Genomic DNA, 19,458 nt, shown 5'->3' with positions numbered 1-19,458 from the left:
AGACAAGATATAGTAGAAAGTGTAAAAAAATAATAAATTCCCAAGTCTTTAAATTTTTTATGGTCTAGTCAAAAGAGTTCCTAAAATTCTATTCTTTCAAAATGGCTGTTTAATATTATATGCCATTCTAATATTTTATGTGCTTGAAATTGAATTGAAGACAACTTTATAATTTGAGAAACACGTTTTAAATATAAAACTTGTTGAAGTGAACTTTGGTAAAATTAAGCTATTTTTGTCTTCATCTTATTGCATGACAAATTTGGTTCTTTATTTTGAATAAATTAAATTTCAGAATGGTTGAGGATAAGGGCTGTGTTTCATTGTTTTATTTGAGTTTCTATACTTGAGGACAAGCAAAGGTGCAAGTGTGGGGAAATCTGATGAGTTTCTATCGCCCCCTCTCTCTTCTTCTCCATCTTATCTTTTCTTTTTCTTCTCCTTTTCTTTTAACTTTTGTAATTTTATTATAACCCTTAAAGGCTAAACAATTATTTTCAGTTGAAAGTTAATTTAAATTAAGGTTTTATTCAAAGTGTGAGGTTATGTGCTTTAATTTTTTTTCATCTTATTTCTATTTTCTGTTAATTTCAGAATTCAAGGAATACAACTTCAGAGAATTCAAGGGGTCTATTGAATCTCTTGGGAGGACAACATATTGCTAATTAATCTAATTAAATCCATAATTGTTTAATTGGGTTAATAACAAGTAGCAATTAACATAATAGTTTATATTAAGAAATTAGTAGATTTGATTTAAATAAAATGGGTGTTTTTATTGATCAAGTTTGTGTTATTCTCTCTTAGTGCAGTTGACTAATTAAATCTACACGCGTGTTGGAATTATTAGTTAACTAGAAATTAATTTAAGCGCGAAACAGATTAATTTAAATATAAAAAAGAATCGGTGGAATTCTCGTGTTTGACTACAATAACTAAACAATAGATAATAAAATAAATTATTTTTCTTATCATGATCAACTGCAAAACACCTCAATTTGATTATTTTCCATTGAAATTTTTAATTAATTATTTGTTTCTCAATTTTCAATTACATTATTTATTATTTTTCTTGATTTGTTTAAGACAAAACCGCTTTCATCAAAAAATTCTTTTTCTTCTCAATTTTCTATTTTAATTGGTTATAATTAAACAGAATCAAGGTCTCTGTAGGATCGATACTCACTCACCCTATATACAAGTTCTCATCAATTAAGATAATGAAATTAAATTTTAAATTGACGGATTTGACATTCGTAAAAAATATTTAGAGCGACTAACAAATTTTAAAAAATTGACTTGTAGGGATCGTGTTAAGTGGTTGTGTTTTATGAAGGTATCGTGTTAAGTGGTTGTGTTTCATGAAGGTCTCCAATTTCTGCACTAAGTTGATAATGCAGCTCTTGTAAGAGTTGATACTTGTACTACATTGCAAATTCCTAAGGAAGCTGGCCTTGAAGTCCCAGCTTGAAATTTTCAAAGTATCATAATGCATGCTTGAAATTTGGCAGCTGAAAAGTTGTGTTCTTACAAGATCCAATTGGGGAATGTCCCAACCAGCTTATTATGAGAGAGATCAATGAAGTGAATGTCATACTGGTAGAGAAGAAATTAAGCTAGGAATTGTTCTAGATTCCAAATTCAAGTGGTGACAGTTGGAATAACCATTTCGTTAAAAATAATTGCTAATTTGCATAAGCAGTTCTAAGAACATTCAACATTAAAACTAAAAAAGAAAAAGAAAAAGAAGAACTAAGATTACTAATTTTGTGCCTTAAGAATAAATTTAATAAGTAACCAGATAAGAAAAATAATGAGCTGCTTTGTTGTTAGCTTGTTTACAGATCAACTAGAAAGAGAAATCAAAATGAATTCTTTGGCTAAGAAAAGCTCTGCAATCAGCAATAATTAAACTAAAGTTTGACCAATCCTCCTCCTCTGAAACAACTACTACGGATAACTCCAGTGAATCAACTTCTAGGTCTAACATTGCGGGCTCCGTGAAAAAATATTGTAACAAATTTGCATTTATTCCAGAATTATTGTGTAGAGCCGTCTAGAATCATCTTTAGATCTGTATAAATATCCATGTATTCTCATGACGAATGATACAAACAAATTCTCTAGTCTTCTGACCTTTCTCTGTTTTATTTGCTCATGGTATCAGAGCAATAAACATGTGTTTTCATATTGGCATTACCACCAATGGCCACCACCATTGCAAAAACCAAAACAGACACTGAAAATAGTATGCTGTGCCTAGAAAACACTAATAATCCTAATTTTGTACTCGTTACTACCCCCTTGAATGGAAAAAACTACCTCACATGGAATAGTTCTCCTTTATCAGGTATGATCATGCCAAGAATCATATCTTACTTACGGAGCCTCACCAAACCCGACATAACTTACTCAACTCAGCAATTGAGTCAGTGTATGTAGAGCTCACAAATTTCACATTAGAATGCACATGTATTGCAATACCTGAAAGGATACCCCTCCAAAGGATTATTCTTCCACATCAATTTTGATTTCCACATTCAAGCTTTCTGCGATGCTGATTGGGCATCCTGTTCCATGTCCCGAATATCCTTAACAGACTTCTGCATCTTTCTTGGATCATCCATGGTATCATAGAAATCAAAAAAAACAAAATACTGTGAGCAGCTCATCTGCTGAAGCTAAATATCGAAATATGGCAACAACAGTGTGTGAACTCCAATGGATAACTTATATATTGAAGGATTTTCAAATCTCATCACCATTACCGATCTTCCTCCACTATGACAATAAAGTTGCCTAACATATTGCAGTAACATATTTTCCATAAGTGCACCAAGCACCTGGACATTGATAGCCATATATTCAGAGATCAGATAACAATGATTTCATCAAAACCATTCACATTCCTTCACGACTTCAGTTAGCTGATCTCTTTACAAAACCCCTAGACACATCCATTTTTAATTCACTGCTCTTCAAGATGGGACTGTTTGATTTTCCTCCATCTCCATCTTGTGGAGGGGCTGAAAAATTATTGAAACGATGCATTGCACAAAGACGGGAGCAACCAAAAGTTCAATTTAGTAATGGGAGTAAATAAAACGGTGCGCACCAATAAAAGCTTTTCAGCTCAAATTAGCGATCGTTCTTCAGCTCAATCAGATACAGTGCTAAGCACACTAGCATTACCCACGTGAAGAGAAGAATTTGGTGACCTATGAGTTAGAATCTGTTGTAACAAATTTGTATTTATTCTAGAATTATTGTGTAGAGCAGTCTAGAATCTTCTCCAGATCTGTATAAATATCCATGTATTCTCATGATGAATGATAGGAAAAAATTCTCCATTCTTCTGACCTTTTTATTTGCTCACTCCGTGATTCAGAAGCCATGAGAACACCTCATGGCCCCTAGCATTCTTGCAGCAAAGTAAACCCAAGAACCATTCCTTTAAAATTGCATCAATCTAGAGATCTTTTCCTTCCTAAACACTAGAGAGCAGTATTCATATTTCCCTAAGGTTCTTCCATTTCACTAGACCAACATCCTTAGAAACCAGAATTCTACCAGAAGCAAAATAAGGGCAACATCAACATTAAAATTAAATGTATATATATTGTATTACAATGTGTCTTTCCGTCAGATTATTGCTTGAAATCAGTTCTGACAAACCCAAATGGAAATTGAATAAATACAAACATCAACATAATAAAACCACAACACGCGCCAATGCCTGTTGATGCGGAGGATTGCTGCCAACACCAATAGGATTGTGACATAGGCTCCACTGAAACTCCAATAGAACCACACCATATCAATACCCCCTTCATCTTCCTCTTCTACATCAGCAGATGGTGGTGGTGTTTGTGGAGCTTCATCACTTTTGCAGCTCTTATGAATGCATTGTCCACAGAGACCAGGATTACCTCTGTAATTGTTTTCATCGAAAGTTCCAAATTGCGCTCCATCAGGAACCCTACCTGATAAATTGTTGTATGAAACATTGAAAGTTTCCAAAAAGGTCAGCACAACTAGTTCACTCGGGATTTCACCACTTAAATTATTGTTGCCAAGATCTAAGCTCTCTAAACTTCTTAGATTTGAAAAACTGACTGGTATAGATCCTGTTATATGATTGTGAGACAAATTCAATGATCGAATTTCATGCAGGTCTCCAATTTCTTGAGGAATGCTGCCACTTAACTCATTGCATGATAGATCTATTCCTGCCATTGAGTTGATAATATCACCCTTGAGTTGTATCTATATTTCGTTGCAAATTCCACTTCCACAATTGCTGGAATATCATTTGCTTCCGTCATCCCAAATGATATATTATTGCCAAAAGAAATGTTACTAAAGCATGCAGGTACGGAACCAAAAAGTAAGTTGCGTGAAATATTCATTATATTCGCATTTCTTAATTCACACAACTGATTAGGAATACGGCCTTGTAATGCATTCCCTCCCAATGAAAGCACATGCAATTCAGAGAACTGACCGATCCAAGATGGAATATTTCCAGAAAAATTGTTATCCCTCAGATCAAGTGCCACTAAATTAGGACTTCTGAGAAGCTCATGGGGTATGGGTCCACTTAGATTGTTCTTTTGTAAAAACAGAAAGAGCAATGATGAAGAATTGAAGCAGGAAGGATAGACCCCATACAACCTATTTTTTTAGAGATCTAAAAAGACGAGATCGGTCAGATTACATAGAAGTTTGGGAATTGGACTGGATACCTTGTTATTGGATATGTCAAGGTTTGATAGGCTGCGGCTATTCAACAAGTCTGCACCTACCATCACACTGAAGTAGTTGTTTTTCATATCCAACACCGTCATGCTTCTCAAGTTCATACCCTGAGGAAAAACGTTCCCTTGAAAATTGTTGTTTGATAGAATCAGTGTACAATACATGGTACAATTTGCGAACAGACTTCTTGGCAATTCTCCCGAGAAATTATTATGGGATAAATCCAAAACAGATAGTGCTGGCGTCTCACTGATTGAAGAAGGAACATTACCACCGAAATTATTCCTCGACATGTTTATATATTCTAGTCTTGGGAGGACCAAGCCAAACTCCTTAGGCAGCATACCAGTGAGATTATTGCTCGAAATATCTAACTCAACTAGACCATGCTTGATATTGGGCAGTTGAAAAGTTCCTGTGAATGAGTTGTTTCTCAAATTCATAACTACTAACTTGGAATTATTTTGTAAGATCCAGGTGGGGAATGTTCCAACCAACGTATTATGAGAAAGATCAATAAAGCGTATGTCATGTTGGTAACGAAGAAAGCTAGGAATTGCTTTTTATACCAAGTAGCCTGCTATTTCCAGGAGAGAGTATAAATGCTTCAAGTTTTGAGTGGTTGGCCAAAGCGCTAAATGAGAATGAGCCTTCAAACTCATTGCCATGAAGATGCAAATACTTGAGGGATGTGAGTTCAGAAACAATAGATTGAATGTTTCCACTCAACTGATTGAATGACAGATCAAGAAATTGGAGGTTGGTCAAGTTGCCAATACATTCTGGAAGAGGGCCAGAAAATTGATTTCGTTGGAGATCCAACTCAACCAAACTTTTCAGTCCGCATAATCCTAAGATAGAAAAATATTAAGCAAATGAAAATTTCTTTTGAAGAAAAATTTAGAATTTAATTAGTACCCAAAATGTATTTAACTATTATTTTGTGTATGATATCATTGAAAATGTTATTATATTATATTTAATTATGCTATTATTAGCTCACCTAACTGAATATAAATAAATATTTTTTTTATATATTCTTTTATATATATATATATGCATATTAATAACGAAACTCACTTTTAAACCATATACATAAAATTTGATTTTAAAAAATTTATAATGTGATCATAAAACTCTACAATTTTTAGTGTTGTCTTATTTTAAAAAAATGTACAAAATAATATATAATTACAATTACATTATATTTTTAATTCATTAAAATTATTTAATTCATTAAAATTATTTAATTAATTTTTTTAAACATAACTATTCTAATAAATCTCGAGTTTTATAAGTAATATTAGTAAAAGAATAATATTTAATTTTATAAGTAATAAAATGTCTCCTATGTTAAAAGGGGCAGCATGGCTTTGTTTTGGCAGTATACAGTTTTTGGAATTCCTAGCCCAATCAAATAATTATATTGGAATCAAAAAGACAATTGATGTTATAAGAATCCAACCGATTCAAATGAAATTTATATTTTGTAACTCCATTACTTTTAAAATATAGTGGAATATCAGCTTTAAAAATATGTATCATATGTAAAAATGAGAAATTTCATTATTTTCTTTAGTGTAGATTAAAAAATCAGTTAGGAGTGTTATACAATTAAAACAGTTACGTTGTAATTTATATTTAAATAAAAATAAAATAATTAGATTTAATTGTGAATTTTATTAAAAATTGGAGGCTTGTAATTTCATTATTAAAGACTAATATGCCTATTTTTTTTCCAAGAATTTATAAGAGATATTAATTTTTTTATAGATGAATAACAACCGTTTAAAAATCCTTATATCTGTTTCTATAAATTTATAAATGCACAAATAATTGATGTTGTGGTAGAATGAATGTAAAAAAAATAATTTTAAAAATCAAACATACTTTGGATAGGAAATGAACCTCCCAATGATAATAATATGCTTTTATTGAAACTATTCCAACTGATGTCTAACTTCTTTAATTTTTCAAAACCTGTAAACCATTCAAGGATAATGAGAAAAAAAAATAGTCTAACTTATTTTCTCAAAATTACAATTTAATCTAATAATTTTAATTTTCATAATTTACTAACTTATACTTCATCTTATATTTCTCATAATTTACTAAATTATCAGAAACTAAAATTTTATACTAACAGTATTAATTTGAAATGTTAATATTAATTTCTGTTACTATATATTTTATTTAAAAAATCTCAATTTAAGCATTGATTTTGTGAATTATATAACAATTTATAAAAATTATTAGTTTATAAATGCAAATACAAATTACACATTACTTTAAAACGATACTTAATTTTAAACAAATAGCAAAAAGTATAAATTTATAATATAAATATATAAAATTTTATATAAATTCACTTATAGTTGAATCCAAAAAATTCGATTTAAATAAATATTTTTCTATATTTTTATATATATATAAAGGGCATGGTTGAGTGGGTTTAACTAACTATGTAAAGCTAATAACTTCAAAGAGTCAAAGAACTTTGAAAATATACTTAAAATTTTATGTAATTTTTAATTATGTGTATTTTTAATTCACATAACAAATAATAAATATTTATTGATTTTAATATTTTTAATTTAGCTTGCTTTATATATTTATATTAATTGAAAATCTTAACATATAAATTAATAGCGATGATGAACGATGTTAAAAAAAATAATTTATCAATTAAATATAAAAAAATTACTTTTCTTTTTAGCATAAACTTTAGTTATTTTGTAGCTAAACACTTATTTCATTCAAAAATATTTTAATAAAATTACAATTAAAGTTAATGTGATGACCACTTTATTCAAATTTATTATTAACTGTAATTTAAATAATAAAAAATAATTTTAATTATCTTTTAAATTTTATTTTGTCAATAAAATAGCATTTTAATTAAATTTTTTATTTAATTTAAAAATATAATATATGTTATGCTTAGAGTATAATAAATAAAACATTTTTATTATTTTTCACTATGAGTTACACATTAAATTTGAAAGAATAATTCTATTAAAATATTTATATATATAATTTATTCATTAAATATGTCTTAATATAATAAAAAAATAGGTAAAAATGAGGTGAATTGAATAATTCATCTTAAATTTTTATAATTTAAAAAGCAGCGTGATTCGCATTACTTATTTATGCAAATAAATAAAAAATATCAAATTATATAAAATAAATATTTTCTCTCTCATAATTTTTGTCCATATTTTTTATTGTCATAAAATTATTATTAATTTTTTTTACACTATAATAATATTTTTTATTGTCTGAAAATATCCTTTAATATTTAATAAAATTTAATATATTTAAGAGGTGTATAATTGAAAAGTTTATAAAAACACTATTTTTTCTTAATAAGTGTGAAAACAAAAATAGGCAAAAATTGTAGGAGTAAAAAATTATCAAATTAGAGTTTCTGGAAAATAATTTATATTTTTTAAATAATATTTTTTATATAATAATTTATTTTTTATTATTTAATTCTAATCTAAAAAAAATAGTGTGCTCTGCATTATAAACAATAGATTACTGCTTATTTTCTTAAAAATTAAATTAAAATAAAAAATTTATCAAAGTGTACAAACAAGTTAAAAAATTCAAATTAACTAATGTATTAATTAATTTGATGAAGATTTTTACAATAAATAATGAAAATTTTAACATTCCTATTTAAAATGTATTTTATTTCAAAGACTCATATATATTCAATAGGTATATAAATTGTAAATGAGAAAAAAATATAATCTGTTTTATAATTTTTTTTAATTTATTTTTTCACACATATTAAAAAAGTATAATTTTTTTATTAACTTTTTAATTATATCCATTTTAAATACATTAAATTTTATTCTAACTTTCTACACTTAAGATTTTGTAGTATTTCACTATTACGTTCTGTATATAAGTCTAAATCTCCAATAAAATGAGATATAATATTGTAGACTAAATAAGCTAAGACAAAAGATTGTGGTTGTCCTGTAGTTGTATCCATGACTGGTTCTCCTGTTCTACTATCAATTCTTCTTGCATTTAATATATTAGTTTTTATCTCATTACTTAATAATTTGTCCCACCATGTTCTAAGTTCTCTTGTGAATCCTAGTATTATATTTTCAGCGGCATCTTTTTCTGTAATGCCTACGCGTTGTTTATAAATATTTCCTACAATTACCATTTCTTTGGTTATTTGTATTATTTCTGTTTCAGATAAATCATCTATATTCCATTCGTAAATATTTTTTGCATTATAGTGTTTTTGTTTTCTATCTAATATTTTTAAATCATCTGGTCTCTTTTCGTATTGTCTGCCTATGGTATTTACAGGAATATCATCACTTTGGTTAGAGTATGAGTCTTCTAAGGGATTATAGATGGTATCTTCCTCGGAAGAAGAAGTGTCATTATATTCTGTTAAAATAGTTATTTTATTTTTATCTTTGCTAGTACTTTCACTTGATATCTTACTTTGTGTAGGTTCTTTTATTTTAATGCCTCCTATAGGTTTTGGGGAAGTACCTTGTTCTTTTATAATGTTTTGTAAGAATTTTGACATATCTTGTAATTCTGTTTTTGGACTTATTGTTACTATTTCTATGGGGTTTTGTGATGAAGGTATCATTTTTGTGAAAGGTTGCTTAATGGGGTTTTATAGCTGGATCTATTAGATCATATGGTTTTGGATTACTATATCGTTGGGATAGATATATAGTGTTTGGTTTTGGTATCAAAGGAGATGGTGCCTGGGGTGTTTCTATGTGTTCTATATTTGTAATGTCTTCGTGATTTCTATCTATCTTTTCTTCTATCCTATCTAATTGTTGGCCTATGATATGTAATGATACATTGGTCCAATTGTTTTGTAGGCTGATGTCTCTTATGTGGTTTTCTTCAATATTTTCAGTTTTTACTATGGGTTGCATTCCGTGAGATATTTGGTTCTTTTTGAAAAATACTATGTCAAGTGGTGGTTTTTCACATTCATGGGCGAGATCACTAACTCCTCCTTCATTATTTACTTTGTGCCATTTATGTATTTTCTTTTCCAATACATTTAATTTCTTCTCATGAAAATATTTTAAATATGTAAAAAAATGGTATAGTTTTTTCTACTTGTTCACAAAATGTAAAGAATTGTTTTTTAATTAAACTTTGTTCTTTTCTGGAATAGGTTTGCAAAAAGAGGTCCCTTTTCCCCCGGTTTTGATCGGACATATAGTCAGCTTGAATTTGGTCCTTATCAAGGGTGAAAGGTTGGTTTAAGGTATTTATAGTAAAATCACTATCTTCGTAAGGTTGACTAAATTGTCCCTGTCGAAGGACACCTTCTTGTATTTTAATACCTTGCGTAGTATGTTGTGGTTTTGTATGTTGGTCAAATGTTTCTTCTATTGGTTTAGTTCCAGAGGTTTCTCCTACAAAAGGTCCTTGATAATTAGGAAGAGGAATAGTAGAATCTTCTGATATACTATTATCTGGTGGTATCTCTATACTATGTCTTCTACGAGATGTATCTAAAGAATGTCGAGAGGGTTGATATATACTAGGAGTTGTTTGTCTAAACGAGTTTGATCTTTTATACTTTAATTCTAATGATCCATCATCATTTTGAATGATATAGTCTATTTCTTTATTTTCCTTAAAAGGTTTGTTAGGAATTGTCTTGACTGGATATTTCCAGCTTTCTGGTAAAGTTACATCTTTCCATTGTATAGTTCTGGGGATGGTTATATTTGCTTTGGATTGATCAATTTCCCAAAATATTGTTTCTCCGTCTGTCCTTTTATGATTTATAGCATTAGGACATAAACCTGTATTCATTATTTTATAATTCAATCTATAAAATACTTCATATATGTGAGATCCTTTTAACATATTATAATTATGAGTTAGAATATCTAATGTTAAAATTTTCATTATATGAGGGTCTGTTAATGATATGGTAAAATTTGGAAAACAATTTGAATAAATTGGTCCATTTGTTAGACTCGTTTCAAATAATCCTAATAATGAATCTTTATAATTCATATGTCTACAATCACGTAGAGCTACATGCATGCTGGTATTTAATCCTTCAACAGTTAATGGTTTTATAGCAATTTGTACTAGGCCTATGTGCATAAATTTATAACCTTGGTTTAGATATTTTAATATCGTTTTTTGACTTAATAAACTCATAGATTGTTTATCAGCATATAAGGGTATAACTTTTTCTTTTGTTTTAATTGCTCTAGCTGATTTGAAATCTAATATACCTGTTTTATAAATTGTCTCTACTGGTGTCTTTGGAGGTTTCCAATTTGTTAATTGTTGGTCATTCCATATATTTTCTCTTGATAATATTGTTTGATTATGATCTATGTTAATATTTAAATCATTTATGAGTTCGTCGTCCGGTCTCCTAGATCTAGAAGATCTATTTCTCCTAAACATATTCATCTTAAATTTCTAGGGTCTTCGCATACACTTCCTTCTCTACTCACACTGCAGGTCTTACCACTCTTTGCCTGACTTATGGTTTTCGTGACACAGTTCCAACCCTAAAACTTTAATTTGAATTGTTCAAGCTCCATAGAGTCTTCACTGGCTCTGATACCATTAAACGCTCCCAGGTATGACTTAAATATTTTTAATGTATCAAAAACTTAAATATTTTTAATATATCAAAACAAATTTAAAACGTATAATACCAGTAATTAAAACAGAATTCATATAGTATATATACAATGGTCCATACATACATCATTCCAGATATGTATAAAAATATATAAAAATGTGTACAATTACTAGACATGGTTTAAAAATTATTATTACTCAATAATATTTCAAGATACATAAGCATAGAATTAAATAATTCTAATGTTCTTTCTACTTCTCTACAATCACAATATTCATTATGGTTGATGGTATGGTAATCGCTAATAAATCTGCCTTGTTGAATTAAACAATTTTTAAAACTTATTACTTCTTGTCTATTGGTTAAATCAATTAAACTTAAATTTTCTAATGCTGATTTTATAAATCTCATGATAAAAAATCCACAGATAAACACAATAGTCAAACAGTAATTAAATCAGTAAATAATAATAAGCCAAATTAAGATGATAATCCGCTAAATTTAAATAGTAATCTGCTAAGTTAAACTGATTATTAATTAAATAATTATAACCTATTTGTAAATATCCATCAGCGATATAACAATTAATTATTACTTGATTAAACATTTTAATATTGATTTTAATGCAGTCGAATGAGCAACACACTTTCTGATGTGGAAGATCGGTATAAACCGCAACCACAGAGCATACTTATCATGAAAGCAATTGATTTTAATTGGTTAAGGTTCCTGCAACGTTATCCTGGATTGCCCAGAAATAACTCAGAGTGATGATCGGAGAGAGAAAGAGAAATAGGTGCCGTCAACACGGACTTATACGGTAGCAGTTGGTAAAATATAATTGTATTAAAAATAAAATACAATGTACTACCTTTTGTACTACTTATACAATCACTGGTACTACTGCTACTACCGAGTTATTATAAACTTCGGTATCCTTACATGAGAAAGATAAACTGGAATACATTTGAGAGAGAAAATTTTTCTTCGAAATTTTTCGGTGTCCTCTTCATGGTTCAGAAGTTTCCTTTTATAGACGCGGACTTCAAATTTTTATGGAATTTGGTTGAGCGGTCCGTCCCCTGTTAGTGCTGCATTATTGATACGTGGGTCCCGCCATTATCTCTTGTTTGGTGAATCATTGGTTACTGTTTTTGTCTTTTCTTCTTTTTGCTTTTCACTTTGTCTGCCACTATCTCTTGTCTGGATACGTGGGTCCCGCCATTATCTCTTGTCTGGTGAATCATTGGTTACTGTTTTTGTCTTTTCTTCTTTTTGCTTTTCACTTTATCTGCCACTATCTCTTGTTTGGTAGTGCCTTGTGACATCATTGCTTGCTTTAGAATTTTGTCTTTGTTGGCCACTTGTCTGCCACTTTGTCGATGCTGAGTGCTTTTATGGGTCCTACATTTCTGCTTGTGTGAAGAAATCGTCATTGTCGGTGGATAAATCCACTGGAGAGGAGACAGAACTTCTTGTTTCTTTTATTTCTTCGAGCAATTTGTCATATTCTTCTTCGGAGACACACTTGGCCATTTGGGCCATTATTTGTTGTTTCTTGGCTAAAAAGGTTTCTTGTTTGGTAATCTGGATTGGGCTTAATGTTTTGACATATTGGGGTTGTGAATCAAGAAAATGCTCAACAGCTTTGGAGCCGCAATTGGCTAGATCAGTCTTCGGCCACCATTTAATTTTGTGTTTGCGGACTAAATTGGGTATTTGGAAATTATTTAAGGTATAGTCTTTAATTTGGTATTCTGACATATAAATCCAAGGGATGTGGAAAAGGTGAGAATAAATCAGCCATTTAGGCGATAAGAGGATGGTTTCTGGTAATTGAGTATTATCGAAGAAGTGGTCTTGGGCTGAGATAATTTGTTCTGGTATAATGGTGGAATCAATACCGAACTTATGCCACCAGTGATGGAACCAATATGGTACTGGGTAAGAAAAATCATCAGAAATATAAAAGAAAAATGAAATTGATAATTGGTCATTTTGTTTTAGGAACGTACGTTCCCAAGCAAATTGATAATCGTAATAATTAAATTTGGTTATTTGTCCATTTGGTAAAGAAATATCTTTACTTTTATGCGGTTCTTGTCCCCAATCAGAAATGGTAAATACTTTGATTATTCTGACTTTACAATACCTGATTTTATGTTTAATATGAGGATCAAAATTATTATACATAAGAATAGAATTTGTTTGGACAAGTATGGTCTCATAAAAAGATTGGTTTTTGGCGAAATTGTCAGGGATATAAAAATGGGTTTTTGAAAAAATGGACTCACAAAGTTGGTAAACATTAAGGTTTGGATTTTGTGACCAATATTCTGGTTCAATAGTTAAAATAGTATCTTCAATGGACTTGTAACTATACTCCGGCTGGGTTATTTGTAATGGTTGTGTTGGTGAAGATATTGGGCTTGGACTTGAGCTTTGCCCAGTGACAGCTTGTTTAAAGGTCGAAGGGGTTATTAATTTTTGGGGTTGTAAAGGAGAGAATTTATTTAACAAGTTAACTTGTGGACTTGGAGATCTGGATTGAGGAGAACTTGGTCTTGTAATAAGGGCACTGGACATTGGACTAAGAGGTCTATTTAGTATACTTGTGCTACTAGTAAACATGGGCCTATGCATGTATGCATTTTGTCTAGGACTTTGTCCTGATGATGATGATAATGATAAGTTTAAATTTGGTCGAGGACTTTGTCCTGAAAATAAATTTACATTTATTTTTTGTGCCTCATTGGTCTTTTGTCTTAATGAAATCTTAGATGCTTCTTCTGCTTTGTCCTTGCCTGTATTCATGATGTGCCCTGCAAAAATTCCCTTGTTAGAAAATCAGCAATAGAATTGTCAGTGCTTTTAATATGTTCTATTTCGAAGTCAAATATAGATAAAAAGGCTTGCCATCTAGCAAAAATGTGTTTAGCAGCTAGGTTTTTGACATCCTTGGTTAATACATCTTTAGCTGCTTTACAATCAACTCTAATTGTAAATTTTTGGTTTAATAGGTCACTTTGAAATTTTGTTACACATAAAACAATTGATAAAATTTCCTTTTTAATGGTAGAATATTTTTCTTGTGTAGGATTCCAAAATCCTGAATAATATCTAATAATATAATCTTTACCATTTATGTTTTGTTTAAGAATACCTCCGTATCCTTGATTGGATGCATCTGTTTCTACTATTTTAGGAAAATCAGGGTTACAAATATTTAAACATGGTAGCTTCTTGACATATCTTTTAATTTCTTGAATAATTTTTGTATGTTCTTCTGTCCATGGTTTAGGATTTGTTTTTAACCTATTATATAATGGTTTACAAAATATTCTTAAATGTGGGTAAAAATCAGAGATGTAATTTAATGATCCTAAAAATCTTTGTAGTTGGTTTTTATCTTTAATTTCATCGGGAAATTTGTCGGCAAACTCTATACTTCTTTGAATGGGTACTATTGTATTTTTATATATTTCATGTCCTAGAAATCTAATTTTTGTCTGAAATATTTTCATTTTTGATTTGCTTAATACTAGTCCATTTCTTTTTATTATTTTGTAAAATATTTGTAAATGTTTAATATGTTGATTAATATTCTGGCTAAATACTAGAACATCATCTATATAGGTTATGATGAAATCATATGGTGTGAAAATGTCATTCATAATTTTTTGAAATTCGCTTGGTGCATTTTTTAATCCAAAAGGCATTATATTCCATTCATATTGTCCAAATGGTACTGTAAATGCAGTTTTATATTTGTCTTTTTCCTCTATTTGTACTTGCCAGAAACCTGATTTCATATCAAAATTTGAAAATATTTCTGCTTTGTAAAGTCTGTTTAACAGATCTTGTTTATTTGGGATGGGGTATCTTATCCATCTTAGAACCTTATTTAAGGGTTTGTAATTAATCACTAATCTAGGTGCACCTCTTTCTATTTCAGCATTTTTATTAACATAAAAAGCTACACATGACCATGGTGATTTACTTGGTCTAATTAAATTTTTGTTTAATAAATCTTGTATTTCTTTTTTACAAAATTCTAACATTTCTTGGTTCATCTGTATAGGTCTTGCTTTAATTGGTATATTTTGTTCTTTAAAGTCTGGTTCATATGGTAAAGTTACTATGTGTTGTTTCCTATTCCAAAATGCTGTTGGTAAATCTGAACATAGGTCTTTTTCAAATTGCTCTTGAAATGTTTTAATTTGTTGTTTAATATGTGGATTTTCTAACTGTTCTTCTATTCTAATGGAATTTAAATCTTTTTTTAAAAAGTTTATTTGATTTTCTAAATTATTAATTTTACTTATGTTTTCTTGTTGAAATAAATTAACATCATGGTAATTAATTGGTGTTAGGAATTGAAATATAATATCCTGTCCTAATACATTGGTTTCTAAACCTAATTGTGTGACTTTAAAGGGGTATAACATTTGTAAAAATGGATTTCCGAGGATAATTTGTGTATTGAGATTTTTAATTAACATGAAACTGGTTTTAAAACATATCCCATTATTACAGATATGTGCTTTTGGTATTTTATAATCTATTTTTACTTTTGTAGAATTTGCTGCTGATAGGGTCTGTTTTGTTTTATGAAAATATTTACTAGGTATGATACCTTGGTCTATACAGTTCATATCTGCACCTGAGTCTAACATTGCTATAGTTTCTAGTGTAAAGTCTTTTATTGTCAAATTTATTTTTACATACCATTTTTGGTATCTTATACTTGTAATGTCATTAAATTTTAATACTGTTTCTCCTTCACTTTCTGACGTTATTTCTGTTGGTTTCTGTTCTATGTTTACTTTATCTTTTCCTGAACTTTGTCCTATTTCTACATTTTGCATTAATTTTTGATTTTGTTCTAAATAATCACATCTTAATTTTAATTGTCTTACTTCCAATTTTAATTGTCTTATTTCAGATTGTAAATCCATAGAGGAAATTGTTGTTACCGATTTTTTATTTTTAAACAGTTGTTCAATATCTTCAAATTTGGTTGGTGGTACAGTGTCTTGTTTTATTTCTTCATTAAGTAATTTTGTCAATTTTTTAAACATTTTTCTTTTCAAATTGGAATCTTGTACTTGTTCTATTTGTTCTAATACGTGTTGATATTCTGTTAATACATTTACTTTATTATTACAATGACATATCTCTCCTTGACAATTATGATTATTATCTGAACTACTTATTGTTTCTGCTGAATTATCACTACTATATTCATCATCTAATTCTGAAGAAGATAACTTATCTTGGTCAATTTTTTCTAACAATTGTTCTATATTGTCTATTTTTAATTCTAAACCTAATTCATGTATTTTTCTTCTTGCAGGATACTCCTTTGCATAATGTCCTTTTTGGTTACACAAATAACAAGTTATATTAGTTTTATCATTAGATCTTTTAAAATTGTTTTTCTTATAATTATTTCTTTTAAAAGGTCGCTTTGTAAAAGGTTTTTTAGTCATCTGTTTATTATATCTATTATATGACTTTCTAGGGTACTTATATTGTTTATAAATTTTATTTTTAAAAGGTTTATATCTTTTATGTTTTTGTTTCTTTATGGTTCCAAATCCAAATTGTTCACACCAATTTCCTAATTCTTTTCGAGATTGTCTATTTTCCATTTTTAATTTTTGTTGTAGTTTCATATCTCTACATAGTCTAATGCCTGTTAAATTTACACAGGTTATTAGGTCGCCGTATGTTAAGTCATCATAAGAAATGTGTCCAAATTTTTGTTCAATTGTTTCTTTTACTTTAGTTGCAAATAATCTTGGTAATCCTGTTAAAAATTTTTCTTTCCAATGGTAGGCATTTGGGTCTGCTAATGCATAAACTCGTTTTAAGAAATTGTCTTTATACCATCTAAAATTTTCTAACTTTCTACACTTAAGATTTTGTAGTATTTCACTATTACGTTCTGTATATAAGTCTAAATCTCCAATAAAATGAGATATAATATTGTAGACTAAATAAGCTAAGACAAAAGATTGTGGTTGTCCTGTAGTTGTATCCATGACTGGTTCTCCTGTTCATTATTGGTATTTTGTAATTTAAATCTGTTTTATTTTAAATCTGTTTTAAATCTGTAATATTTAAATCATAATATTTAAATCATACCTGGGAACGTAAATCATACCTGGGATCGTAAAATGGTATCAGAGCCAGTGAAGGCTCTATGGATCTTAAACAATTCAAATTAAAGTTTTAGGGTTGGACCTGTGTCACGAAAACCGTAAGTCAGGCAGAGAGTGGTAAGACCTGCAGTGTGAGTAGAGAAGGAAGTGAATGAGAAAACCCTAGAAATTTAAGATGAATATGTTTAGGAGAAATAGATCTTCTAGGTCTAGGAGACCAGACGACGAACTCATAAATGATTTAAATATTAATATAGATCATAATCAGACAATATTATCAAGAGAAAATATATGGAATGACCAACAATTAACAAATTGGAAACCTCCAAAGACACCAGTAGAGACCATTTATAAAACAGGTATATTAGATTTCAAATCAGCTAGAGCAATTAAAACAAAAGAAAAAGTTATACCCTTATATGCTGATAAACAATCTATGAGTTTATTAAGTCAAAAAACGATATTAAAATATCTAAACCAAGGTTATAAATTTATGCACATAGGCCTAGTACAAATTGCTATAAAACCATTAACTGTTGAAGGATTAAATACCAGCATGCATGTAGCTCTACGTGATTGTAGACATATGAATTATAAAGATTCATTATTAGGATTATTTGAAACGAGTCTAACAAATGGACCAATTTATTCAAATTGTTTTCCAAATTTTACCATATCATTAACAGACCCTCATATAATGAAAATTTTAACATTAGATATTCTAACTCATAATTATAATATGTTAAAAGGATCTCACATATATGAAGTATTTTATAGATTGAATTATAAAATAATGAATACAGGTTTATGTCCTAATGCTATAAATCATAAAAGGACAGACGGAGAAACAATATTTTGGGAAATTGATCAATCCAAAGCAAATATAACCATCCCCAGAACTATACAATGGAAAGATGTAACTTTACCAGAAAGTTGGAAATATCCAGTCAAGACAATTCCTAACAAACCTTTTAAGGAAAATAAAGAAATAGACTATATCATTCAAAATGATGATGGATCATTAGAATTAAAGTATAAAAGATCAAACTCGTTTAGACAAACAACTCCTAGTATATATCAACCCTCTCGACATTCTTTAGATACATCTCGAAGAAGACATAGTATAGAGATACAACCAGATAATAGTATATCAGAAGATTCTACTATTCCTCTTCCTAATTATCAAGGACCTTTTGTAGGAGAAACCTCTGGGACTAAACCACTAGAAGAAACATTTGACCAACATACAAAACCACAACATACTACGCAAGGAATTAAAATACAAGAAGGTGTTTTGCGACAAGGCCAATTTAGTCAACCATATGAAGATAGTGATTTTACTATAAATACCTTAACCCAACCTTTCACCCTTGATAAGGACCAAATTCAAGCTGACTATATGTCAGATCAAAACCGGGGGAAAAGGGACCTCTTTTTGCAAACCTATTCCAGAAAAGAACAAAGTTTAATTAAAAAACAATTCTTTACATTTTGTGAACAAGTAGAAAAAACTATACCATTTTTTACATATTTAAAATATTTTCATGAGAAGAAATTAAATGTATTGGAAAAGAAAATACATAAATGGCACAAAGTAAATAATGAAGGAGGAGTTAGTGATCTCGCCCATGAATGTGAAAAACCACCACTTGACAGAGTATTTTTCAAAAAGAACCAAATATCTCACGGAATGCAACCCATAGTAAAAACTGAAAATATTGAAGAAAACCACATAAGAGACATCAGCCTACAAAACAATTGGACCAATGTATCATTACATATCATAGGCCAACAATTAGATAGGATAGAAGAAAAGATAGATAGAAATCACGAAGACATTACAAATATAGAACACATAGAAACACCCCAGGCACCATCTCCTTTGATACCAAAACCAAACACTAT

General features: G+C 29.3%; 1 protein-coding gene across 1 annotated transcript; it reads right to left on the bottom strand.

The window, feature by feature from the left end:
* Window positions 1-1,761: 1,761 nt before the first annotated feature.
* Window positions 1,762-5,625, bottom strand: LOC110607638 (receptor-like protein 56; the record flags this gene model as incomplete). The annotated part of the gene is given in 3 exon segments (XM_043953175.1): window positions 1,762-4,256; window positions 4,259-5,322; window positions 5,324-5,625. Coding segments are annotated over 3 exon segments (1,962 nt in total), but the record flags the coding sequence as incomplete, so codon positions are not given.
* Window positions 5,626-19,458: the final 13,833 nt, after the last annotated feature.

Source organism: Manihot esculenta, chromosome 18 (assembly GCF_001659605.2).
Source record: "Manihot esculenta cultivar AM560-2 chromosome 18, M.esculenta_v8, whole genome shotgun sequence".
NCBI lineage: Eukaryota > Viridiplantae > Streptophyta > Magnoliopsida > Malpighiales > Euphorbiaceae > Manihot > Manihot esculenta.
This window is presented reverse-complemented; position numbering and strand designations above follow the sequence as displayed.